Genomic DNA, 27,586 nt, shown 5'->3' with positions numbered 1-27,586 from the left:
CTCCAGAGGAGGCTTTCTCTGGGAAGAAGCCTGATATTGGTCATCTTCATATCTTTGGATGCATTACATACTCCTATATACCCAAGGAGAAGAGGACCAAACTAGAGCCCACCGCAGAGAAGGGTATCTTTGTGGGCTACAGTGAGACCTCAAAGGCCTTTCGGATTTACATTCCTGCACAGAGGAGAGTTGTTGTCAGACAGGATGTGAAGTTCGAGGAGGACAGGGCCTTTAGGAGGTCATGGGAGTTAGAGTATCTGGATCAGCCAGACCCTCAGCGGCAGTTGAGTCAGTCGCAGGGATCCAGTGGGCAGGGATCAGGAGGATTCGGAGGTACATCTATGAGGATGTCAGGTCCATCAGTGAGCAGTGGCTCACCGAGCCAGAGGGGTGGTGCTCCGGGCAGCATGCAGAGCAGTTCACAAAGCAGTTCACTAGGGAGTCCACTGATGGACAGTTCACACGGTACCTCAGCTTCTACAGGTTCAGGTGCAGGCAGGAGGACAGCAGACAGACAGTCAGGAGTTCAGGCTCCTGATAATGATGAGGAGGAGTTTCATTCTCCGGTGGGAGAAACATGCTCAGGGAAGAGGAAGCCCAAGTGGCTTCAGGACACCTTGAGAGATGCCACATCTGTTGCTGAGCCGAAGAGGCTGGTCAGAGAGAATAGACCACCTGAGAGGTTTTGTAGCTATATGGCGATGGTTACCAACATCCTTGACTCTGAGCCTTCTAGCTATGAGGAGGCAGCTAGCCAGCAGGTCTGGAGAGAGGCCATGCAGGAGGAGTATTCTTCTATCATGAAGAATGATGTTTGGGAGGTGGTGCCGAGGCCTGAGGGCAAATCCGTGGTTACTTCCAGATGGCTTTATAAGGTAAAGCATGCTGCAGATGGCAGCATTGAGAAATTCAAAGGAGGTTTGTGGCTAGAGAGTTCTCCCAGGTAGAGGGAGTTGATTATGAGGAGACCTTCGCTCCCGTGGCTCGATATACTTCGATCCGCTCCATTATATCGATAGCAGCAGAGATGGGTTGGAAGATCCACCAGATGGATGTGAAGACCGCATTTCTCAATGGCTTCATACATTGAGCAACCACAGGGCTTTAAGGTGCATGGGAAGGAGTCCCATGTGTGCAGACTGAAGAAGGCCCTTTATGGCTTGAAGCAAGCTCCCAGAGCTTGGTACTCCAGGATAGATACATATTTGCAGGGGATGGGTTTCACAAAGAGTGAGGCAGATCCGAACCTTTACTTTATTGTGATTGGTGAGGAGCCTCTCATTCTGGTGTTGTATGTGGATGACTTGGTCATTACAGGTGCAGAGAGACTCATAGAGCATTGCAAGAGAGATCTTGCGGCGGAGTTTGAGATGAAGGACATTGGCTTGATGCATTGCTTTTTGGGTTTGGAGGTGTGGCAGGAGGAGGGGCATTTCTTCCTGGGGCAGGGGAAGTATATTGTGGACATCCTTAGGAGATTCCACATGGAGGATTGTAGACCCATGTCGACACCGATGATCACCAACTGGAAGAAGCTTCATGCTTCGGATTCCGAGTTGGTGGATCCCACATTGTACAGGCAACTGATTGGTTCCTTGATGTATTTGGTCAACACTAGACCAGATATCTGTTTTGCAGTCAACACGATGAGTCAGTTTATGTGTGAGCCTAGGAAGGTTCACTGGGTGGCTGCAAAACACATTTTGCGGTACTTGCAGGGGACAGTGGATTATGGTCTGGACTACAGGCAGGGAGATGGAGTGAGATTGGCAGGATACACTGATTCTGATTGGGCAGGTTGTGCTTCTGATAGGAAGAGCACTTCAGGGTGCTGTTTTGGGTTGGGTTCAGCAGTAGTGTCATGGTTTAGCCGGAAGCAGCAGTCAGTAGCACTGAGTTCAGCGGAAGCAGAGTATATGGCAGCCAGTCTAGCTAGTTGTGAGGCTATCTGGCTTCGCAAGATGTTGTTTGGCTTATTTGGTCAGCCGTTGAGACCTTCAGTGATTTACTGTGACAATCAGAGTTGCATTAAACTCACGGAGAATCCAGTATTTCATGACAGGTCAAAGCATATCGGGATCAGATATCATTTCATTAGAGACTATGTTCAGAAGGTAGCTATGATGCTTGAGTATATTTCCACTGATGAGCAGGTTGCAGATATTCTTACCAAAGCCTTACCATAGGGCAAGCATGTCTACTTCAGAGACAAGATGGGTGTGGTGAGGAACACCTTCCTCGGTAAGAGGGAGTGTTGAATTTGGTACCGGAGGACAGGTGGTTCCCTTAGGCTTTGATCTTTGGCCTAGGGAAAAGTGTCCAAAAGAATTTAATTTTTCTCCTAAAGTGACTTTATAATTTTATAAAGTTAAATCTAATTTAAAAGTGACTTTAAGTGATAAAGTTACTAAGTCTAATTTTAAAGTGACTTTTATAAAGTCAATGAAAAATTAGAAAGGAAAGTGACTTTGGAAATAAATGACTAAGTGGGTCTTTATTAAAGTGGGGTGAATTAAAAAATAAAAGGTGAGATTTAAATGAGCATTTAATCTCAGCCATTGATCTAAATCTATTTCAGCCATTGGATTTAGAGATCACCCAAAAGTCACTTGGATCATCCAAAAGTCACTTGGAGTTATATTAAGGGAGGAAAAGGAGGAAAAGATCACATTCGATTCAATTCTTTCATGAGCAGATTGAGAGGAGAGCAAGAGAGCAAAGGGAGATTTCTGGGCGGTGTAACAGCTGCGGAGTATCAGCAGCGGTGTAACAGCAGCGGTGTAACAGCAGCGGTGTATCAGCAGCGGAGTATCAGCAACGGTGTAACAGCAGCGGTGTAACAGCAGCGGAGTAACAGCAGCGGTGTAACAACTGCGGAGTAACAGCAGCAGAGTGACAGCAGCGGAGTATCAGCAAGGCTGAGTTTCAGCAACGCTGAGATAAGTTGTAAAAGTCTGTTTGCTGATCCGACCTTTCTGGGTTGACTTCGCCCTTCTTCATGAAATAAGAGGGTATGAATCGGACCTCAAATAAGATTTCCTTTCAAGTGTTTTGCCGTCGTATTCTTTATCCCAATGTGGTAGTGGAGACCCCCCACCTTGTGATAACACCAAGCCTGGACAACAAACCTTCGCGTCAAACCGCTCCAACGCCACCCTCTCCAATTCAGATCCATTTATTTCAATACTGGCTCTTTGGGAAATGCCAACCAACCAATCAAACGTTTTACAGTTAGGAAACTTAATTGATCATTGGAACTTAAATGTTCCATCGGTCTGGAGGAATTTGATACATCCAAATAATGATCATAACATTTCTCTTACTGTAAAAAGGCATTTTCCAGAAATAAAGAAGAGCTCTCAAACTGGTTTTCCCCAAGAGTTGTAGGGGGTTTTTCCAGGGTCACATTGACCAAAAATCTCAGTGTTTAAATGTGTTTTAATGGCTGTTTATTACTGCTGATTTTTATTTCTGCAATTTCCAGCATTCTGTAAAATTTCCAGAATTTGTGTTTTCAGCAAATTTTTTTTTTTTTCAGCTTGTTAAATGTATGGTTATGGGAAAGGGCATTTAACTATATGGGAGAAATAAGGAGAAACTGAAAACCGGGGTGGGAAATGAGAAATTTCTACAAAAAACTGGAATGCGCAGTCATAATCACTCAGCCAGGTGAAAGCCAAAATTACAGAGTTTAAAGAAGACAGGTGAAAGATCAAAATGAATAAATCTGCCAGCGTGAAGATACAAACAACAAATCAACTAAAGGGTAAAATATCAAACAAATGAAGCCAGCACAGCCTGAATAAAAGGGGATAGCAAGAAGCAGTTCAATAGCTGCCCCTATCTTCTTGCATGAAGATCTTCTCCTTTCCTAGAATAAATCTTAAACAATTTAAAGATATTTGTATTTTTTATTGTTGTACAAATAACTCTCTTCTTGAGATGTTATGTGTTCGAAGTTCAAGATTCATAGCATTGTTGTAAAGTTGTGATTGTTTGTTCCACTTTGAACCTGGAAGTCACCTTTGAAGGAAGCTTTTGTAGATACTTGTTATACTCGGTCTTTCTGGGGCCTTAATACAGAACAGAGGATTCCGAATTTGGTTTTACACAGTTTGTGTTATCCTGTAAGTTTTTCCAGTCTTCAATCATTATGTGTTTTCTTCATATGCTTATGACTTGCAGAGATATCTAGGTAGGAACAATTAGAGTATCAATTGATTCCTATAAGCTCTTGAATTGATCATCTATTAATAGAATGGATTAATGCATCTGTTTGTGTCTCTAAATCCTCTCTAATCATAAATCATCAGCATCTTGTGTAAGCTTAAGTATACTGCCTAGAATATTTTGAACGTGGTTCAGAAGGTTTTCCAACTTATGATTGTTTTGTTTTACAGTATGGAAATTGTGATAATCATACTTTTTGTTGTCTTCTACTCACCACTATTTTGATCTATATCACTGTGTAATTAATATATCCCAAAGGATTAATTACTTCAATCCTACATCTGCCTTCTTTCATTGGTCTTCCAAAATTAAAACCAAAAATCCCCAAAACAATTATTTTAGATGCTCAGGCATTGGTAGCTTGACCAACTACTATCTCAGAGGTACAACATCCGCCATCTTTTGCATTTTGATTTTCTTTTTCTTTCATTGCATCCATATTATGCTTTTCCATTCTTTTCGTTGCATCAACCTCCAAGGCAATGTTTTTCGACCCTACTCAAGGATGTGGATAAGAGAGTTCCAAATCCCAATGAACCAATGACAAGTTAGACTAGAAGAATGGAGATGGTATCAAGGGCTTATGATGTGACACAAAAAGTGTTAAGAATGGTGAAAGGAGAATGAACATGCTATTTCAATCCAAATTTTCCAAGTAGTGAGCCTCATATAACCCTAAAGCCTTAAGGGAGGTCCTATTGGACTAGGGATAAAGATTAACCCCCTTGGTAAGGTGAGAGGACAAATTTATAGTCAAGATCGATCAATCATCCAGATCACCCCTTTATCCATACTAAATGCCCAAAAACATTAAGTAAAATCACCCAATTGCAATATGATCAAAGTACCTATTGAGTGGTAGCCCAACTTCATCTAAGAGGAATGCCGGATGGTGGTGCAAATGCTGGAGGAGTTTGCATGTCATCATCATCTAGCAAATGTGTAGGGCTACTGGCTAGCTGAGTGCCCAAAATAGGGATTTTCTCTTTCTCATCGGGGGTTACCCATTTTGGTGGGTAACAAGGCCTTCCTCTATATTCAAACATTTAGCATACATAGCCCTATTACATTCCTATTGCAAAGGTTCGTATATGAAGTCTCTTACCTGTTGCAACCATGTAACAGAGGATTAGCCACAATGCAATTTGTCGTGATATCCAATTTATTCAAAACATCCACTACTTTCTTCAATTGCTTTTCATCACAAATGCAAACAATGGGCTTTGTTGATTTCACATATTCGATGAATTTCAAATTCCAAGCGAAAAAATTGTCGAATGTGGTGACATAGGGAAAACATGAATTTCCTCGGGAAACATTAAGCCAAAAGGGGACCACGTCAGTGGAGTGCAGGTTGACAGGAGTTTGGTGGGCATATAGGTGGTTGGCACAACTTCCAGCCACAAATAGTGTACGAGGGTTTAGCTATAGGCAAACATGGAAGAGTATAATAGCTAACGAACTGCCTGCACAGAGTGGTTGAGTAGCAATTGTAGACAACCAACAGACAACAACAGGGTAGACAAGGCCTATCTCGATAGTTGCAAACGCAAGAGCCTAGGAAGGGCAGTAAGGAAAATAAGCATTGACACAGTCGCTAGGGATCAAGGCTATGCGAGGTTTTCAGCTGCTAGCTAACAGTGAAGAGATACCGCTACTAGAGAAAGAAAACAATCGATAGGTCAAAGTGACGTAGGGAATGACAAGGTGCAACATTTGCATAGAGTAGAGGTGCTAGTAGCATTGATAGGCAGATTGTGTCAGGTTGTGGTTAGGTGTTTGGGTGTATCTTGTGACAGTAAGCCACAGTCGTTGGGTCAAGTAGCGTGAGCCAATTGAGACAGTGATAAGTCATGGGACTTGACTGGATTGTAGCCAGTTTGATTGGTGTAGGTAAACAATTGAAGAGATACCATCACTCGAGAAAGAAAACAATCGACAAGTCAAAGTGAGATGCAGGGAATTGCAAGGTGCAATAGTTGCATAGAGTAGAAGTGTTAGTAGCATTGATAGATAGACTGTGTTAGGTCGTGTTCAGGTGTTAGGATGCATGTTGTGACAGTAAGCTGTAGTTGCTGGGTCAAGTGGCGTGGGCCAGTTGATACAGTGATAAGTAATGGGACATGAGTAGATTGCAACCAATGTGATTGGTGTAGGTTAACCCTAAGAGGGAGAGAGGGAGACCATACTAGTTAGGGGATTGGCAACATATTTGGGTGCATAAAGGACCAAACAAAATTTTCAGTTGAAATGAGGTCAAGATGACTATAATGGGTCTTCGGTTTGAAGATAGATTGGATGGAGCTAGTTGAGACAATGATACGTCATGGGATGTCAGTAGATTGTAGCCATTGTTATTGGTGTAGGTCAACCCTCAGAGGAAGAGAGGGAAACCATACTAGTAAGGGGATTGGCAATAGATTTGGGTGCCTAAAGGACCAAATGTATTTTTTAGTTGACATCGGTTTAAGATGACTATAATGGGTCTTCGGTTTGAAGATAAGCTGGATGGAGCCTCAATTTTCTTGCCTTGGAAGGCTAGGGTTATCTTGGTTCTCAAGGAAGATAATCTTTGGGAGATTGTTGAGAAGGTGATCCTAGAGCTTACAAATGTGAGGAGAAGACCACCTTGGCAAAGAGAGAGATAAAGGTAGAAGGGGTACTATTGGATGTGTGAAGGACAATGTGATCCCCCACTTGTCCGAGAAGAGTTCAGCCAAGGCAATGTTCGATGCTTTGATGGGTTTATACCAAAGCGAGACCGTTAATAGGAAAATGGTGTTAAGGGACAAGCTTCAACCTATGCAGATGACTAGATTTGACATAGTAACAAGTTACTTGATAAAGATCACCCAGATTCGTGATCAACTTGGAGTAGTGGTGGAAAAGGTGGATGATGCAAAGTTAGTGAATGTAGCATTGAACGACTTCCCAGAGGCATGGGATCTGTTTGTCAAAGGAGTCTATGCTTGAGGGAACTAGCCCCGCATTTGAGATGATATGGATGATTGCATCCAGGAGGAGATGAGGGTGCATTCAAAGGCCAAGTCCAATAAGTAGGAAGGTGACGAGGACCTAGGTGTTATTGGTAAGACAATAAAAGGAAAAGGTAAAGGATCGATTGGGCATGAGGAGTTAACCTCATAATTGAGAAGGACTTGACTAAGATTAAGAGTTTTGCATGTTAGAAGACAAGGCTTTACGATTCCCAATGTGTAGAGAGGAAAAGAGGCAGAAAGGGTACACATTCAATTGTAGATGTCTTGGCAAAAGCTCAAGCGGAGTTTGCTAGAAAGTTTGAGGTTGAGTTCTTACTTGTTTCCTATCTTTCCTTGAGCACCAAACTAGTTGGTGCACAACTTTTGGAAAATGAAGCCACACAACATATGATAGGAGCATGAGAGCTATTTGATAGTTTGATAGTGAGGGACTCAAAGATACATGTAGAGCTTAGTGTTGATCCAAGCATGCAGTGAAGGGAGTTGGAACAATGATGTTCGAACTTGAGTTAGGGGTCATTTTGATAGTGAGGGATGTGCTATGGGTGTCGAAATTCGCCTGGAGTTTGCTCTCAATCTATATGATAGAGAATAAAGGGTTTGGTGTAGTGTTCTAGGATGGACAGACACTGATCAAACCCATGGGATCTAACTCAGGTGATGGCCACGTCATTGGAGTTAGAGAGGAAAACTTGTATAGGCTAAAGGGCTAGCTACTAGTCTATTTGAGCAATGGCAAGAAGCAGGGCAATGATTGAGAATAAGGAGCAAGAAGCTCAAAAGGTTGACCAGTTCAGGGGGAAGGAGTAGTGAAAATATCCTTCCAAGTTTGTTAAAAAGGTCTCATGGTATAAGATAACTATGTAGGATGTTCAGGAGTAGGAGGCCTCTAGGAACAAATCTAAGGGGAGTGGGTTTTCAAGGATGATTTTACACTAGGTGGCAAGGAAGGCTTCGCATTTAGAGGGAGCAACCATGGCAGTGGATGCAGTTCTAGGATCAAAGCTAGTTCCAGGTGGCAGAAGTACCTCCCTTGATAAGAGGGAGTGTTGATGTTTGTAGCTCGGGCAGGTACTTCTACACAGGCCTAAGGGTCTAGGCATGTCGAAATCTCCTGAAGTTTCCTTAGGACACTTTCTCAAGTATTGTGTAAGTTGCTATTGTAACTTACCTTAACTCTAACTTACGAAAAAATAATAATTAATTATGTTGGATATTGAGCTAAAATAAAGCCATTTACTTTAGTGTTTTTTATTTAATTTCAATTGTTGATCTAAAGTGAGGCAAGATCTAATTTTGGTCATCAATAACTTTGGAGATTGGGGTTAAATAACTTTGGAGATTGGGGTTAGGGATTTAGCTCAATGAAAAGTTATAAAAGAAAGGCTAAGGAGAGTAGGTAGACACACCATATAATGGCACAATTCATTTGGAGAGGGATTTTCTCAAAATGAGGATTGTGATACTCAAGTGTTTCAGGTTCGAGGAAGGCATGGGGTTATAAAATTGGAGATCTAGATTAGCCAAATAGATCAAGGACAAATTTAAGGCATGATCAACTTGATCGGAACCATGGTATGTTCTAATTATAAATTCCTTAGTTGGGCCATTGTCTCAAGATGAGAGCCCAAGTAGGTTTTGATTAGGTTTTAATTTGCTTTGATTGGGTAGAATTTGTATGTGTCACATGTGATTGAGATTTGTTGTTAATATTATGCTTTCACTGAAAATTTTGTTGAGAACCCAGTTGTGCTTTTATTTAGTAGATCTGTAATTTTCTAGGTTACTAAATTGTTGGGTGCCAGTTTTAGGATCTAACACCCCTTTGTGTTTGTCAACAACACAAAAATTAACCATATAACCTACATGCCAACACCACTTTATGTTGCTCTTAAAACATAAGTTGTGGCTATTCTTTCTTACACATCTGATTGATGAGGGTAATCTTCTCCAACTTGACCCAAAACTTGATGTAGATATTGTTGCCTTAAAATCTAGTAGGCCTTGTGAGAGGCCTCACAAGGCAAGAGCCAGACTAGGGCACACCAATGAGGTGGATGCCACTATCACCTTAACACTCCACCTCCTGCTCTTTAGTGAAAATTCACCACATCTAAGGGTATTCTAGATTGATAGGATCATAGGAGGCTTGATCAACATACTTCTCACTTGGAACAAGGCACAATTCTTTGTAATAAGGAACAATATGCCTGTGAAGAAGCCTTGAAGGGCTTGTAGCTTAGGGTTTCAAGATGTAGCTCAACAATGGTACATCTAGACATAAAAGGTTTACTTTAAGACATGATCAACCAATGGAGTGATAAACCTTCAAATTGCCCTAAGTTGAAGCCTTTTTTGCAGGATTAGGGTTTTATAATGCCTTAAATTACTTATGGTTGACGATGTCAACCTTATATTTACCATGCAATATGCTGGATTTTGAGTTTGTTAGGTATAGCAAGGTAGGAGAGTGCCAAATTAGCTCCAACATTTCAATACTTCAAACCATAGTTGAATTGATCTTAAGCCCTAGCCCTAGTAGCTTGCCTTGAAGGATCGAAAATAGAGAGAGGGAAAAGATAAAGTTTTAGAGTTTTTGATCATCAAGATGGTTGCCAGTGCCTTTTCCCTACTTGGGTGATGGAGTCTCAGGAACTTTAATCATGATATCAATTTTTTGGAGGGAGTAAGGGGAAACCCTAGTTTTCACTTCCGAACCCTAGCTATCAGATTATGATGGCATAAATTCACTAGAAAAGACTCTCTAGGAGGTTTTCTAGGGAGTTTAAGGATACAAGATTAAGCTTGCAATAATTATCAAGAATTTCATATAAACATATGTAGGTTGAACAAGGCACTTTATCGCTTTACACAAGCTCCAAGGGCTTGGTATGCAAGGATGGATACATATCTACAAAGATTGGGCTTTTTGAAGAGTTTAGCTAATCCAAATTTTTATATAGAGGTAGTGAAGGATGAACCCATAATCATTCTTCTATATGTGGATGATCTTCTCATAACAGGTGTGGAAGGTTGTTTTCAAGAGTGTAAGAAGCAATTGGCAACACAATTCGATATGAAGGATTTAGGGCTGATGCACTATTACTTGGGGTTGGAAGTTTGGCAAGGACCAGATGAGATATATCTAGGTTAAGGAAAATATGTGATTAAAATGCTGCAGAGGTTTGGCATGATGAACTGCAAACCAATCACAACCCATGATGGACTGCAAACCTATGACAAGTTGGATGACAAGTTCATGCCTTCAACTCTCTAGTTTAACTTTTGTTAGAATTCTAATATTTTATTTTGTACTATAGAAGATGGATACATGAAATACAAAATGGATTATTTATCCCCCTTTATATAACAAAACTCAAAGACAAGTATGTTTCATATTATGATTAATTATTGCTTTCAATTCTCTAGTTCGATTTTATTGATTCTAATATCTTATTTGTATCTATTGTAGATGTCTTGTTATGGTGAGCACGAGTATGCGAAATACAAAATGGAGTGCCTATCGTTATATAACAAACTCTAGAGGAGGTATGTTTGCTATTATGAATAATTATTGGTTTTGAAATATGCTTACCAATACTATATGTGTTTGTATTTTAATTTTATTCACCCCACTTTTTCTCCTTTCAACTGAGGAGAGGACATTGTAGTAGAGATAATGTGCAAAGGGGAAGTTTGCAATTTTTTGTTTGTTGTTGTCTACATGTTTTGTTTTTGTTGAGTTTGAGCATAGTCATGTTTGTTGTTGTACTCGTTTAGCTTTGTTTTACATCTTTTTCTCATTTCTTGTAGTTTGGTCTTGGTTTTGTTTATTGGATGTGCAATAGGAAAGGAAGGCAGCAAGGAGAGAAAATGAAAGAGATAAGTTGGAGGTTATCATTCATAAATGAAGGTGAATCACCTTAACTATATGCAATGCATTTCACTCACAATTACTTTTCGCTCATTTGTGAATCCTTTTGCTTGCTTTTCAATTTATTATATGTTTTATATGTGGTTTCACACTCAACTATATTGATCTACTTTGTGTAGTGAGCGACCACAATTGTATAGTCTATGAAGGTCAAGGTGAAGATACCCTAGACATTCTACCAACACAACTTGGACGATTGGTGAGCCATATTTTTTCCTACATAAGAATATTGTCCTTTAATCGACTGAAATATTTGTTCTTTGCGAATCAATTTATCCTTTTGTCATGGCTTCAGGATAGTATGATCTTGTTAATGGGTGTGAGGTTTGAGATTTTCCAAGAACTTTTATATGAAATAAAGGGAAATGTTATATTGAGGTTCACATTTTCAGGGCTTATTGTTCATGGTTGTTGTTGCTATAACATTAGCTAAGGGTGAACAAGTATGTGTATGATTAATTTATCGCTTTGTATATTTGTTATTCATTTTCTCTCGTGGTTTATTTGTGATCTCATATATAATAATACCTTGTGTAGTGAGTGATTATAGTTGCAGTGTCTAGGATGCTATAGTGTATGTTTTCTTGCTCCACATCACATGCACACCCCCACACAATGTGCCTTGTAGAAGAGGTGGGTAAGGTCGAGCAGACAAGCATACTGACCCTTCAACTAATCAACCATTGTGCTAAAATACAACACTATTGCCTTGTGGACCCTAGGATTTTGGGTGTTCAATATTTTTAGATATGCTTAGATTCCTTTTCCGAAAAATTTACATCTTATGAAAACATTGTTTGTATTACTCGTAGTAGAAGTACATCTAGTTTAGATTTTTTTTTTTTTTTGAGATATAGCGCAGAATATAATTGGACTTGAACTAAGTTGCATGACAAGTTCATACCTTCAAACTCCCTAGTTTAAATTTTATTAGAAATCTAATATTTTAGTGTATATCTAGTGCAAATGGCTTGTTCCATTGAGCATGAATACATGAAATACAAAATGGACTCCCCTTTTATATAACAATCTTAAAGAAATGTGTGTTTCTTATTACTATTAATTATTGTGTTCGACTCTTTAGTTTAATTTATATAACCATTCTAATATCTTATTTTGTATCTGTTGTAGATGACTTGTTTTGATGAGCACGAGCAAGTGGAATACAAAAGAGAGTGTTCATTGTTATAAAACAAACTCTAGGGGAGGTGTGTTTCCTATTATGAATAATTATTGGTTTTGAAATATGCTTACCATTACTAACTGTGTGTATATTTTAACCTTATTCAACCCATTTTTTTTCCTTTCAGGAGAGGAGAGCACATTGTAGGAGAGATGATGTGCAAAGGGGATATTTGCAATTTTTCTTTGTTCTTGTCTGCATGTTTTGTTTTCTGAGTTTGAGCATGGCCATGCTTTGCGTTGTACTCTTTTTCCTTTGTTTTGTTTTATTTTTTTTGGGCTCATTTTTTGTAGTTTGGTCTTGGCTTCATTTGTTGGGTGTGTTGTACTCGTTTTCCTTTGTTTTCTTTTTTTTTTCACGTTTTTTGTAGTTTGGTCTTGGTTTCATTTGTTGGGTGTGGAAAAGGAAATGAAGGAAGCAGACAGAGAAAATGGAGGTTATTCTTCATAAATGAAGGTGAGTCAACATACCTATATGTAGTGCATTTCACTTAAAAGTATCTTTTGCTAATTTGTGGCTCCACTTGTTTGTTATTCAATTTATTATGTATTATCTATGCTCTCATAATCAACTATATTGATCTTCTTTATGTAGTGAACAAGTACAATCATACAGTCTACGAAGGTGAAGTGGTGAATATGCATTAGACATTCTACAAATGTGGCACAAAGGATGGGTGAGTCGTACTTTTCTTCTACAAAATACTATTGTCCTTTAATACCCTGAAATATTTGTTGTTTGCACAAAGATTTATCATTTTGTCCTAGTTTTGAGGTAGTATGATATGGTTCATGGGTGCGAGATTCAAGTTTTTTCCTAGAACTTTGATATGAAAGAAATGGAAATGATATATTGGGTTTCCCATGTTTAGGGCTTATTGTTCATGATGGCCATTGCTATAATATTAGCTAAGGGAGGGTAGGTATGTGTATGGTTAATTCATCGGTCTGTGTATTTATTATTTGAGCTCTCATGGTTTATTCGTGATCTAATATACAAATCTTACTTTGTGCGGTGTCTAAATTTGTAGTGTTTGGGAGGCTCGAGTGGAGAAGATACTTTAGGAAATGTAGATGCAACATAGAGGATGGGTGAGTCATGTTGTTTTCCAACGGAATAGTGTTATTATTATTTGTTTGCTTGATGTTTTCTCCTTCTAGCATGGTTCTCAAATAGTACCACTCAATTAGTGGTTTGACATATACATCAAATGGTATGTTTAAATTTATATGCTTTCTTGCTCCACATCACACGCACACCCTCGCACAAAGTGCCCTAGAGAGGAGGATGGTAAGGACGAGCGAGCAAGCATACCGACCCTTCAACTAATCGACCACTGTGTTAGTGGACAACATTACCACCTCGTGACCCCTATGATTTTGGGTGTTCAATAAATTTAAAATATGCTTAGATCTCTTTTACAAAAAGAATTATTTCTCTTATGATAACATTGGTCTAAGAATAACATTTAGTTTAGAAAATTTATATTTTTTTAGATATAGCATGGAATATAAATGGCTTGGAATCAAGTTGGATGACAAGTTCATGCCTTCAACTCTCTAGTTTAACTTTTGTTAGAATTCTAATATTTTATTTTGTACTATAGAAGATGGATACATGAAATACAAAATGGATTATCCCTCTTTATATAACAAAATTCAAAGACAAGTATGTTTCATATTATGATTAATTATTGCATTCAATTCTCCTGTTCAACTTTATTGATTCTAATATCTTATTATGTATCTATTGTAGATGTCTTGTTCTAGTGAGCTCGAGTAAGCGAAATACAAAATTGAGTGTCTATCGTTATGTAACAAACTCTGGAGGAGGTATGCTTGCTATTATGAATAATTATTGGTTTTGAAATGTGGTTACCATTACAATATGTGTTTGTATTTTAATCTTATTCACCCTACTCTTTTTCCTTTTAGTTGAGGAGAGGACATTGTAGTAGAGATAATGTGCACATAGGGGAGGTTTGCAATTTTTTGTTTGTTGTTGTCTACATGTTTTGTTTTTGGTTAGTTTGAGAATAGTCATGTTTTTTATTGTACTCTTTTAGCTTTGTTTTAGATCTTTTTCTCATTGCTTGTAGTTTGGTCTTGGTGTTGTTTATTGGATGTGCAATAGGAAAGGAAGGAAACAAAGAGAGAAAATGAAAAAGTTAAGTTGGAGGTTATCATTCATAAATGAAGGTGAATCATATTAACTATATAAAATGCATTTCACTCACAATTACATTTCGCTCATTTGTGAATCCTTTTGCTTGCTTTTCAATTTATTATATGTTTTATATGTGGTTTCACACTCAACTAGATTGATCGGCTTTGTGTAGTGAGCGAAAACAATTGTATGGTCTATGAAGGTAAAGGTGAAGATACCTTAGACATTCTACCAACACAGCTTGGACGATTGGTGAATCATATTTTTTCCTACATAAGAATATTGTCCTTTAATTGAATGAAATGTTTGTTCTTTGCTAATCAATTTATCCTTTTGCCATGGCTTCAGGATAGTATGATATTGTTAATGGAAGTGAGGTTTGAGATTTTCCATGAAACTTTAAATGAAATAAAGGGAAATGTTATATTGAGGTTCACATTTTCATGGCTTATTGTTGATGGTTGTTGCTGCTATAACATTAGCCAAGGGCGAACAGGTATGTCTATGGTTAATTTCTCGCTTTGTGTATTTGTTATTCATTTTTTTATTGTGGTTTTATTGGACGCGAACTAAGTTGCATGACAAGTTCATACCTTCAAACTCTCTTGTTTAAAAATCTAATATTTTATTGTATATCTGGCTTGTTCCATTGAGCATGAATACATGAAATACAAAATGGACTCTCCCATTTTATATAACAATATTAAAGAAATATGTGTTTCTTATTACGATTAATTATTGTGTTTGACTCTTTAGTTTAACTTATATAACCATTCTAATATCTTATTTTGTATATGTTGTAGATGGCTTGTTTTGATGAGCACGAGCAAGCGGTCCATTGTTACAAAACAAACTCTAGGGGAGGTGCGTTTCCTATTATGAATAATTATTAGTTTTGAAATATGCTTACCATTAGTAATTGTGTTAATATTTTAACATTATTCAACTGACATTTTTTCCTTTCAGCTGAGGAGAGCACATTGTAGGAGAGATGATGTGCTAAGGGGATGTTTGCATTTTTTATTTGTTTTTATCTGCATGTTTTGTTTTGTGAGTTTGAGCATGGCCATGCTTTGCGATGTACTCTTTTTCCATTCCTTTGTTTTGTTTTTTTTTGGCTCATTTTTTGTAGTTTGGTCTTGGTGTCATTTGTTGGGTGTGTTGTACTTGTTTTCCTATTTTTTCATGTTTTTTGTAGTTTGGCCTTGGTTTTATCTGTTGGGTGTGGAAAAGGAAATGAAAGAAGCAGATAAAGAAAGAAAGGAAGGAAACAAACAGAGAAAATGGAGGTTATTGTTCATAAATGAAGGTGAGTCAATATACCTATATGCAGTGCATTTCACTTAAAAATATCTTTTGCTAATTTGTGGCTCCACTTGTTTGTTATTCAATTTATTGTGTGTTTTCTATGCTTTCATAACCTACTATATTGATCTTCTTTATGTAGTGAACACTACGATCGTATAGTCTACGAAGCTGAAGTGGTGAATATGCATTAGACATTATACAAATGTGGCACAGATGACGGGTGAGCCATACTTTTCTTCTACAAAATACTATTGTCCTTTAATACAATGAAATATCTCTTGTTTGCACAAAGATTTATCATTTTGTCCTGGGTTTGACTTAGTATGATATGGTTCATGGGTGCGAGATTCAAGATTTTTCCTAGAACTTTAATATGAAAGAAATGGAAATGTTATACTGGGGTTCCCATGTTGAGGGTTTATTGTTCATGATTGCCATTACTACAATATTAGCTAAGAGAGGCTAGGTATTTGTATGGTTAATTCATTGCTCTATGTATTTGTTATTTGAGCTCTCATGGTTTATTCGTGATCTAATGTATAAATCTTACTTCGTGCAAAGATTACATTTGTAGTGTTTGGGAGGGTCAAGTGGAGAAGATACTTCAGGCAATGTAGATGCAACACAGAGGATAGGTGAGTCATGTTGTTTTTCAACAAAATAGCGTTATTATTATTTGTTTGCTTGACGTTTTCTCCTTCTAGAATGGTTCTCGAGTGGTACCATTCAATTAGTGGTTTGACAAATGGTATGTTTAAATTTATATGCTTTTTGGCTCCACATCACACACACACCTCGACACAAAGTGCCCTAGAGAGGAGGATGGTAAAGTCGAGCAAGCAGACATACTAACCCTTCAACTAATCAACCACTGTGTTAATGGACCACACTACCACCTTGTGTCCCCTATGATTTTGGGTGTTCAATAAATTTAAAATATGCTTAGATCTCTCTTACAAAAAGAATTATTTCTCTTATGATAACACTGGATGCATTATTCCTAGAAGAATAACATATAGTTTAGAAAATTTATATATATTTAGATATAACATGGAATTTAAATTGTTTGGAATCAATTTGGCTGACAAGTTCATGCCTTCAACTCTCTAGTTTAACTTTTGTTAGAATTTTAATATTTGATTTTGTACTATAGAAGATGGATATATGAAATATCCCTCTTTATATAACAAAACTCAAAGACAAGTATGTTTCATATTATGATTAATTATTGCATTCAATTCTCAAGTTCAACTTTATTAATTCTAATATCTTATTATGTATCTATTGTAGATGGCGCGTTCTCGTGACCATGAGTAAGTGAAATACAAAATGGAGTGTCTATCATTATATAACAAACTCTAAGGGAGGTATGTTTGCTATTATGAATAATTATTTGTTTTGAAATATGCTTACCATTACTATATGTGTTTGCATTTTAATCTTATTCACCCCTTCTTTTTCCCTTTCAGTTGAAGAGAGGAGACTGTAGTCTAGAGAATGTGCAAAGGGGAAGTTAGCAATTTTTTTGTTTGTTGTTGTCTACATGCTTTATTTTTGGTTACTTTGAGCATAGTCATGTCTTTTGTCATACTTGTTTAGCTTTGTTTTACATTTTTTTCTCATTTCTTGTAGTTTGGTCTTGGTTTTGTTTATTCGTTGCGCAATAGGAAAATAAGGCAGCAAGGAGAGAAAATGAAAAAGAGAAGTTGGAGGTTATAAATGAAGGTGAATCACCTTAACTATATGCAATGCATTTCATTCACAATTACTTTTCGATCATTTTTGAATCCTTTTGCTTGCTTTTGAATTTATTATATGTTTTATGTGGTGAGAAAATGAAAAAGAGAAGTTGGAGGTTATCATTCATAAATGAAGGTGAATCACCTTACTATATGCAATGCATTTCATTCACAATTACTTTTCAATCATTTGTGAATCCTTTTGCTTGCTTTTGAATTTATTATATGTTTTATATGTGGTTTCACACTCAACTATATCTCGCTTTGTGTAGTGAGTGACCACAATTGTATAGTCTATGAAGGTCAAGGTGAAGATACCCTAGACATTCTACCAACACAGCTTGGACAATAGGTGAGCCATATTTTTTCCTACATAAGAATATTTTCCTTTAATCGATTGAAATGTTTGTTCTTTGCGAATCAATTTATCTTTTTGTCATGGCTTCAGGATAGTATGATCTTGTTAATGGGAGTGAGGTTTGAGATTTTCGAAGAAATTTTATATGAAATAAAGGGAAATGTTATATCGAGGTTCACATTTTCAGGGCTTATTGTTCATGGTTGTTGCTGCTATAACAGTAGCCAGGTATGTGCATGATTAATTTACCGCTTTGTATATTTGTTATTCATTTTCTCTCGTGGTTTATCTTTGATCTCATATATAATATTACTTTGTGTAGTGAGTGACTATAGTTGCAGTGTCTGGGATGGTGTAGTGTTTGTTTTCTTGCTCCACATCACATGCACACCCCCACACAACATGCCCTGTAGAAGAGGTGGGTAAGGTTGAGTAGGCAAGAATACTGACCCTTCAACCATTGTGCTAAAATACAACGCAATTGCCTTGTAGACCCTAGGATTTTGGGTGTTCAATACGTTTAGATATGCTTAGATTCCATTTTCTAGAAAATTTACATCTTACGAAAACATTGTTTGTATTACTCGTAGTAGAAGTACATCTAGTTTAGAAAATTTATATTTTTTTGATATATAGTGCAAAATATATTTGGACTCCAACTAAGTTGCGTGACAAGTTCATACCTTCAAACTCTCTAGTTTAAATTTTATTCGAAATCTAATATTTTATTGTATATCTAGTGCAAAGGGCTTGTTTGAATGAGCATAAATACATGGAATACAAAATGGACTCTCCCCTTTTATATAACAATCTTAAAGAAATGTGTCTTTCATTTTACGATTAATTATGGTGTTCGACTCTTTAGTTTAACTTATATAATCGTTCTAATATCTTAGTTTGTATATGTTGTAGATGGCTTGTTTTGATGAGCATGAGCAAGTGGAGTACAAAAGGGAGTGTCCATCATTATAAAAAATCTCTAGGGGAGGTGTGTTTCCTATTATGAATAATTATTGGTTTTGAAACATGCTTACCATTACTAATTTTGTGTATATTTTAACCTTATTTGACCCATTTCTTTTACTTTCAGCAAAGGAGAGCAAATTGTAGGAGAGATGATGTGCAGAAGGGATTTGTAAATTTTCATTGTTCTTGTTTACTTGTTTTGTTTTCTGAATTTGATCATGGCCATGCTTTGAGTTGTACTCATTTTTCTTTGTTTTTTTTTGGCTTATTTTTTGTAGTTTGGTTTTTGGTTTCATTTGTTGGGTGTGTTGTAGCTGATTTCCTTTGTTTTCCTTTTTTTTTCACGTTTTTTGTAGTTTGGTTGTGGTTTCATTTTGTTGGGTGTGGAAAAGGAAATGAATGAAGCAAACGAAAAAATGGAGGTTATTGTTCATATATGGAGGTGAGTCAACATACCTTTATGCAATGCATTTCACTTAAAAGTATTTTTTGCTAATTTGTGGCTCCACTTGTTTGTTATTCAATTTATTATGTGTTATTTATGCTCTCATAATCAACTATATTGATCTTCTTTATGTAGTGAACAACTACAACAGTACAGTCTACGAAGGTGAAGTGGTGAATATGCATTAGACATTCTACAAATGTGGCACAGAGGGTGGGTGAACCATATTTTTCTTCTACAAAATACTATTGTCCTTTAATACAATGAAATATTTGTTGTTTGCACAAAGATTTATCATTTTGTTCGGGTTTTGACTTAGTATGATATGGTTCATGGGTGTGATATTCAAGATTTTTCCTAGAACTTTGATATGAAAGAAATGGAAATGTTATACTGGGGTTCCCCTATTCATGGATTATTGTTCATAATTGCCATTGCTATAATATTAGCTAAGGGAGGGTAGGTATTTGTATGGTTAATTCAGTGCTCTACGTATTTGTTATTTGAGCTCTCATGGTTTATTCATGATCTAATATATAAATCTTACTTTGTGCAGAGATTACATTTGTAGTGTTTGGGAGGGTCAAGTGGTGAAGATACTTTACGCAATGTAGATGCAACACAGAGGATGGGTGAGTCATGTTGTTTTCCAACAAAATAGCATTATTATTACTTGTTTTCTTGACATTTTCTCCTTCTAGCATGGTTCTCGAGTAGTACCACTCAATTAGTGGTTTGACAAATGGTATGTTTAAATTTATATGCTTTTTGGCTCCACATCACACGCATACACCCGCACAATGTGCCCTAAAGAGGAGGATGGTAAGGTCGAGCAAACATGCATACTAACCCTTCAACTAATTGACCACTGTGTTAATGAACCACACTACCACCTTGTGTCCCCTATGATTTTGGGTGTTCAATATATTTAAAATATGCTTAGATCTCTCTTACAAAAAGAATTATTTCTCTTATGATAACATTGGATGCATTATTCCTAGAAGAATAACATATAGTTTAGAAAATTTATATATTGTTAGATATAACATAGAATTTAAATGTTCTCCAATCAAGTTGGATGACAAGTTCATGCCTTCAACTCTCTAGTTTAACTTTTGTTAGAATTTTAATATTTTATTTTGTACTATAGAAAATGGATATATGAAATATCCGTCTTTATATAACAAAACTCAAAGACAAGTATATTTCATATTAGGATTAATTATTGCATTCAATTCTTAAGTTCAACTTTATTGATTCTAATATCTTATTATGGATCTATTGTAGATGTCTTGTTCTCGTGACCACGAGTAAGCGTAATACAAAATGGAGTGTCTATTGTTATATAACAAACTCTAAAGGAGGTATGTTTGCTATTATGAATAGTTATTTGTTTTGAAATATGCTTACCATTACTATATGTGTTTGTATTTTAATCTTATTCACCCGACTTTTTTTCCTTTTAGTTGAAGTGAGGACACTGTAGTATAGAGAATGTGGAAAGGGGAAGTTTGCAAATTTTTTGTTTGTTGTTGTCTACACGTTTTATTTTTGGTTAGTTTGAGCATAGTCATGTTTTTTGTTGTACTTGTTTAGCTTTATTTTACATTTTTTTTCTCATTTCTTGTAGTTTGGTTTTGGTTTTGTTTATCCCTTGTGTAGAAGGAATAGGAAAAGAAAGTAGCAAGGAGAGAAAATGAAAGAGAGAAGTTGGAGGTTATCATTCATAAATGAAGGTGAATCACCTTAACTATATGCAATGCATTTCATTCACAAGTACTTTTCGATCATTTGTGAATTATTTTGCTTGCTTTTGAATTTATTATATGGTTTATATGTGGTTTCGCACTCAACTATATCTCGCTCTGTGTAGTGAGTGACCACAATTGTATAGTCTATGAAGGTCAAGGTGAAGATACCCTAGACATTCTACCAACACAGCTTGGACGATAGGTGAGCCATATTTTTTCCTACATAAGAATATTGTCCTTTAATCCACTGAAATGTTTGTTCTTTGCGAATCAATTTATCCTTTTGTCATGGCTTCAGGTTAGTATGATCTTGTTAATGGGAGTGAGGTTTGAGATTTTCGAAGAACTTTTATATGAAATAAAGGGAATGTTGTATCGAGGTTCACATTTTCAGGGCTTATTGTTCATGGTTGTTGCTGCTATAAAATTAGCCAAGGGTGAACGGGTATGTGTATGATTAATTTACTGCTTTGTATATTTGTTATTCATTTTCTCTCGTGGTTTATTTGTGATCTCATATATAATATTACTTTGTGCAGTAAGTGACTATAGTTGCAGTGTCTGGGATGGTGTAGTGTTTGTTTTCTTGCTCCACATCACATGCACACCCCCACACAACGTGCCTTGTAGAAGAGGTGGGTAAGGTCGAGCAGGCAAGAACACTAACCCTTCAACCCATCAACCATCGTGCTAAAATATGACGCTACTGCCTTGTAGACCTTAGGATTTTGGGTGTTCAATATGTTTAGATATGCTTAGATTCCTTTTTTCGAAAAATTTACATGTTACGAAAACATTGTTTGTATTACTTGTAGTAGAAGTACATCTCGTTTAGAAAATTTATATTTTTTTGATATATAGCGCAAAATATATTTGGACTCGAACTAAGTTGCATGACAAGTTCATACCTTCAAACTCTCTAGTTTAAATTTCATTAGAAATCTAATATTTTATTGTATATCTAGTGCAAATGGCTTGTTTGAATGAGCATGAATACATGGAATACAAAATGGACTCTCCCCTTTTATATAACAATCTTAAAGAAATGTGTCTTTCTTATGACGATTAATTATTGTGTTTGACTCTTTAGTTCAACTTCTATAACCATTATGATATCTTATTTTGTATCTGTTGTAGATGGCTTGTTTTGATGAGCACGAGCAAGTAGAATACAAAAGAAAGTGTCCATCATTATAAAAAATCTCTAGGGGAGTTGCGTTTCCTATTATGAATAATTATTGGTTTTGAAACATGCTTACCATTACTAATTCTGTGTATATTTTAACCTTATTTGACCCATTTTGTTTCCTTTCAGCAGAGGACAACAGATTGTAGGGGAGATGATGTGCAGAGGGGATATTTGTAAATTTTCTTTGTTCTTGTCTGCTTGTTTTGTTTTCTGAAATTGAGCATGGGCATGCTTTGCGTTGTAATCTTTTTTCTTCGTTTTTTTTGGCTCATTTTTTGTAGTTTGGTCTTGGCTTCATTTGTTGGGTGTGTTGTAGTCGTTTTCGTTTTTTTTTCATGTTTTTTGTAGTTTGGTCCTGGTTTCATTTTGTTGGGTGTGGAAAAGGAAATGAAGGAAGCAGATAGAGAAAGAAATGAAGGAAGCAGACAAAAAAAATGGAGGTTATTGTTCTTATATGAAGGTGAGTCAACGTACCTTTATGCAGTGCATTTCACTTAAAAGTATATTTTGCTAATTTGTGGCTCCACTTGTTTGTTATTCAATTTATTATGTGTTATCTATGCTCTCATAATCAACTATATTGATCTTCTTTATGTAGTGAACAACTACAATCGTACTTTCTACGAAGGTGAAGTGGTGAATATGCATTAGACATTCTACAAATGTGGCCCAAAGGGTGGGTGAGCCATATTTTTCTTCTACAAAATACTATTGTCCTTTAATGCAATGAAATATTTGTTCTTTGCACAAAGATCTATCATTTTGTTCGGGTTTTGACTAAGTATGATATGGTTCATGGGTGCGAGATTCAAGATTTTTCCTAGAACTTTGATATGAAAGAAATGGAAAAGTTATATTGGGGTTCCCATGTTCAGGGCTTATTGTTCATGATTGCCATTGCTATAATATTAGCTAAGGGAGGGTAGGTATGTGTATGGTTAATTCATCGCTCTGTGTATTTGTTATTTGAGCTCTCATGGTTTATTCGTGATCTAATATATAAATCTTACTTTGTGCAGTGACTACATTTGTAGTGTTTGGGAGGGTCGAGTGGAGAAGATACTTTAGGCAATGTAGATGCAACACAAAGGATGGGTGAGTCATGTTGTTTTCCAACAAAATAGTGTTATTATTATTTGTTTGCTTGACGTTTTCTCCTTCTAGCATGGTTCTCGAGTAGTACCACTCAATTAGTGGTTTGACAAATGGTATGTTTAAATTTATATGTTTTTTGGCTCCACATCACATGCATACCCCCACACAATGTGCAATAGAGAGTAGGATGGTAAGTTCGAGCAAGCAGGCATACTAACCCTTCAACTAATCGACCACTGTGTTAATGGACCACACTACCACCTTGTGTCCCATATGATTTTGGGTGTTCAATAAATTTAAAATATGCTTAGATCTCTCTTACAAAAAGAATTATTTCTCTTATGATAACATTGGATGCATTATTCCTAGAAGAATAACATATAGTTTGGAAAATTTATATATTTTTTGATATAACATGGAATTTAAATGGTCTAGAATCAAGTTGGATGGTAATTTCATGCCTTCAACTCTCTTGTTTAACTTTTGTTAGAATTTTAATATTTTATTTTGTACTATAGAAGATGGATATATGAAATATCCCTCTTTATATAACAAAACTCAAGGACAAGTATGTTTCATATTATGATTAGCTATTGCATTCAATTTCAAGTTAAACTTTATTGATTCTAATATCTTATTATGTATCTATTGTAGATGTCTTGTTCTGATGACCACGTGTAAGCGAAATACAAAATGGAATGTCTATCATTATATAACAATCTCTAAAGGAGGTATGTTTGTTGTTATGAATAATTATTTGTTTTGAAATATGCTTACCATTACTATATGTGTTTGTATTTTAATCTTATTCACCCCACTTTTTCCTTTCAGCTGAAGAGAGGATATTGTAGTATAGAAAGTGTGCAAAGGGGAAGTTTGCAAATTTTTTGTTTGTTGTTGTCTACATGTTTTATTTTTGGTTAGTTTGAGCATGGTCATGTTTTTTGTTGTATTTGTTTAGCTTTGTTTTACATTTTTTTCTCATTTCTTGTAGTTTGGTCTTGGTTTTGTTTATTCGTTGTGAAAAGGAATAGGGAAAGAGCGCATCAAGGAGAGACAAAATGAAAGAGAGAAGTTGGAGGTTATCATTCATAAATGAAGGTGAATCATCTTAACTATATGCAATGCATTTCATTCACAATTACTTTTTGATCATTTGTGAATCCTTTTGCTTGATTTTGAATTTATTATATGTTTTATATGTGGTTTCACACTCAACTATATATCGCTTTGTGTAGTGAGTGACCACAATTGTATAGTCTATGAAGGTCAAGGTGAAGATACCCTAGACTTTCTACCAAGACAGCTTGGATGATAGGTGAGCCATATTTTTTCCTACATAAGAATATTATCCTTTAATCCAATGAAATGTTTTTTTTGCGAATCAATTTATCCTTTTGTCATGGCTTCAAGATAGTATGATCTTGTTAATGGGAGTAAGGTTTGAGATTTTCGAAGAACTTTTATATGAAATAAAGGTAAATGTTACATCGAGGTTCACATTTTCAGGGCTTATTGTTCATGGTTGTTGCTGCTATAGCATTAACCAAGGGTGAACTAGTATGTGTATGATTAATTTACCACTTTGTATATTTGTTATTCATTTTCTCTCGTGGTTTATTTGTGATCTCATATATAATATTACTTTGTGCACCGAGTGACTATCGTTGCAGTGTCTGGGATGGTGTAGTGTTTGTTTTCTTGCTCCACATCACATGCACACCCCCACACAATGTGCCTTGTAGAAGAGGTGGTTAAGGTCGTGCAGGCAAGAATACTGACCCTTCAACCAATCAACCATCGTGCTAAAATACAACGCTATTGCCTTGTAGACCCTAGGATTTTGGGTGTTCAATATGTTTAGATATGCTTAGATTCCTTTTTCCGAAAAATTTACATGTTACGAAAACATTGTTTGTATTACTCGTAGTAGAAGTACATCTCGTTTAGAAAATTTATATTTTTTTGATATATAGCGCAAAATATATTTGGACTCGAACTAAGTTGCATGACAAGTTCATACCTTCAAACTCTCTAATTTAAATTTTATTAGAAATCTAATATTTTATTGTATATCTAGTGCAATTGAATGAGCATAAATACATGGAATACAAAATGGAATCTCCCCTTTTATATAACAATTTTAAAGAACTGTGTCTTTCTTATTACGACTAATTATTGTGTTCGACTCTTTAGTTTAACTTCTATAACCATTCTAATATCTTATTTTGTATGTGTTGTAGATGGCTTGCTTTGATGAGCACGCGCAAGAGGAATACAAAAGAGATTGTCCATCATTATAAAAAATCTCTAGGGGAGGTGTGTTTTCTATTATGAATAATTATTGGTTTTGAAACATCCTTACCATTACTAATTCTCTGTATATTTTATAACCTTATTTGACCCATGTTTTTTCATTTCAGCAGAGGAGAGCACATTGTAGGAGAGATGCTGCGCAGAGGGGATATTTGCAATTTTTCTTTGTTCTTGTCTGCTTGTTTTGTTTTCTGAGTTTGAGCATGGCCATGCTTTGCGTTGTAATCTTTTTTCTTTGTTTTGTTTTGGCTCATTTTTTGTAGTTTGGTCTTGGCTTCATTTGTTGGGTGTGTTGTAGTCGTTTTCCTTTGTTTTCTTTTTTTTTCACGTTTTTTGTAGTTTGGTCCTGGTTTCATTTTGTCAAGTGTGGAAAAGGAAATGAAGGAAGCAGAGAGAGAAATAAATGAAGGAAGCAGACAGAAAAAAATGGAGGTTATTGTTCATATATGAAGGTGAGTCAACATACCTTATGCAGTGCATTTCACTTAATAGTATTTTTTTGCTAATTTGTGGCTCCACTTGTTTGTTATTCAATTTATTATGTGTTATCAATGGTCTCATAATCACGTATATTGATCTTTATGTAGTGAACAACTACAACCGTACACTCTACGAAGGTGAAATGGTGAATATGCATTAGACATTCTACAAATGTGGCACAGAGGGTGTGTGAGCCATATTTTTATTCTACAAAATACTATTGTCCTTTAATACAATGAAATATTTGTTGTTTCGACAAAGATTTATCATTTTGTCCTAGTTTTGACTTAGTATGATATGGTTCATGGGTGCGAGATTCAAGATTTTTCCTAGAACTTTGATATGAAAGAAATGGAAATGTTATATTGGGGTTCCCTTGTTCAGGGCTTATTGTTCATGATTTCCATTGCTATAATATTAGCTAAGGGAGGGTAGGTATTTGTAGGGTTAATTCATCACTCTACGTATTTGTTATTTGAGCTCTCATGGTTTATTCGTGATCTAATATATAAATCTTACCTTGTGTAGAGATTACATTTAAAGTGTTTGCGAGGGTCGAGTGGAGAAGATACTTGTGGCAATGTAGATGCAACACAGAGGATGTGTGAGTCATGTTGTTTTCCAACAAAATAGCGTTATTATTATTTGTTTGATTGACATTTTCTTCTTCTAGCATGGTTCTCGAGTAGTACCACTGAATTAGTGGTTTGACAGATGGTATATTTAAATTTATATGCTTTTTGGCTCCACATCACACCCATACCCCCACACAATGTGCCCTAGAGAGGAGGACAGTAAGGTCGAGCAAGCAGGCATACTAACCCTTCAACTAATTGACCACTGTGTTAATGGACCACACTACCACCTTGTGTCCCATATGATTTTGGGTGTTCAATAAATTTAAAATATGCTTAGATCTCTCTTACAAAAAGAATTATTTCTTTTATGATAACATTGGATGCATTATTCCTAGAAGAATAACATATAGTTTGGAAAATTTATATATTTTTAGATATAACAGAGAATTTAAATGGTCTGGAATCAAGTTGGATGACAAGTTCATGACTTCAACTCGCAAGTTTAACTTTTGTTAGAATTTTTAATATTTTATTTTGTACTATAGAAGATGGATATATGAAATATCCCTCATTATATACACAAATTCAAAGACAAATATGTTTCATATTATGATTAATTATTGCTTTCAATTCTCAAGTTCAACTTTATTGATTCTAATATCTTATTATGTATCTATTGTAGATGTCTTGTTCAGGTGACCACGAGTACGCGAAATACAAAATGGAGTGTCTATCGTTATATAATAAACTCTAAAGGAGGTATGTTTGCTATTATGAATAATTATTTGTTTAGAAATATGCTTACCATTACTATATGTGTTTGTATTTTAATCTTATTCACCCACTTTT

The 27,586-nt window shown here is 36.0% G+C and overlaps 1 protein-coding gene and 2 long non-coding RNA genes across 6 annotated transcripts in view; all 3 read left to right on the top strand.

The window, feature by feature from the left end:
- LOC149235091 (uncharacterized) overlaps positions 1–11,332 on the top strand; it is a 48,567-nt gene extending 37,235 nt beyond the window's left edge. For all 4 annotated transcript variants that reach the window (XR_016268260.1, XR_016268261.1, XR_016268258.1 and 1 more), the window contains exons 9-11: positions 10,702–10,778; positions 11,078–11,142; positions 11,283–11,332. This is a non-coding gene — a long non-coding RNA (uncharacterized LOC149235091). The remainder of the gene's footprint in view (positions 1–10,701; positions 10,779–11,077; positions 11,143–11,282) is intronic.
- A 1,042-nt stretch (positions 11,333–12,374) lies between these two features.
- LOC149235089 (uncharacterized) overlaps positions 12,375–27,586 on the top strand; it is a 53,765-nt gene continuing 38,553 nt past the window's right edge. Inside the window, exons 1-22 of the mRNA XM_089372050.1 lie at positions 12,375–12,802; positions 12,941–13,022; positions 13,377–13,437; positions 14,102–14,178; positions 14,480–14,544; positions 14,685–15,008; positions 15,316–15,376; positions 15,479–15,821; positions 15,960–16,040; positions 16,382–16,455; positions 17,111–17,187; positions 17,290–17,545; positions 17,832–17,911; positions 18,008–18,145; positions 18,830–18,905; positions 19,008–19,052; positions 19,240–19,325; positions 19,464–19,541; positions 19,885–19,960; positions 20,616–20,692; positions 20,991–21,064; positions 21,202–21,281. Of these exons, the coding sequence (XP_089228176.1) occupies positions 18,078–18,145; positions 18,830–18,905; positions 19,008–19,052; positions 19,240–19,325; positions 19,464–19,497 (309 nt within the window). The 5' untranslated portion in view covers positions 12,375–12,802; positions 12,941–13,022; positions 13,377–13,437; ... (9 more) ...; positions 17,832–17,911; positions 18,008–18,077 and the 3' untranslated portion in view covers positions 19,498–19,541; positions 19,885–19,960; positions 20,616–20,692; positions 20,991–21,064; positions 21,202–21,281. The remainder of the gene's footprint in view (positions 12,803–12,940; positions 13,023–13,376; positions 13,438–14,101; positions 14,179–14,479; positions 14,545–14,684; positions 15,009–15,315; positions 15,377–15,478; positions 15,822–15,959; positions 16,041–16,381; positions 16,456–17,110; positions 17,188–17,289; positions 17,546–17,831; positions 17,912–18,007; positions 18,146–18,829; positions 18,906–19,007; positions 19,053–19,239; positions 19,326–19,463; positions 19,542–19,884; positions 19,961–20,615; positions 20,693–20,990; positions 21,065–21,201; positions 21,282–27,586) is intronic.
- Positions 21,368–24,384, top strand: LOC149235090 (uncharacterized). Its single transcript, XR_016245870.1, has 4 exons — positions 21,368–21,377; positions 23,288–23,363; positions 24,018–24,094; positions 24,195–24,384. It is a non-coding gene; the product is annotated as an uncharacterized LOC149235090 (long non-coding RNA).

The sequence above is a fragment of the Pinus tabuliformis genome, chromosome 8 (assembly GCF_031772625.1).
Source record: "Pinus tabuliformis cultivar Carrire ecotype Pingquan chromosome 8, CPIR1, whole genome shotgun sequence".
NCBI lineage: Eukaryota > Viridiplantae > Streptophyta > Pinopsida > Pinales > Pinaceae > Pinus > Pinus tabuliformis.
This window is presented reverse-complemented; position numbering and strand designations above follow the sequence as displayed.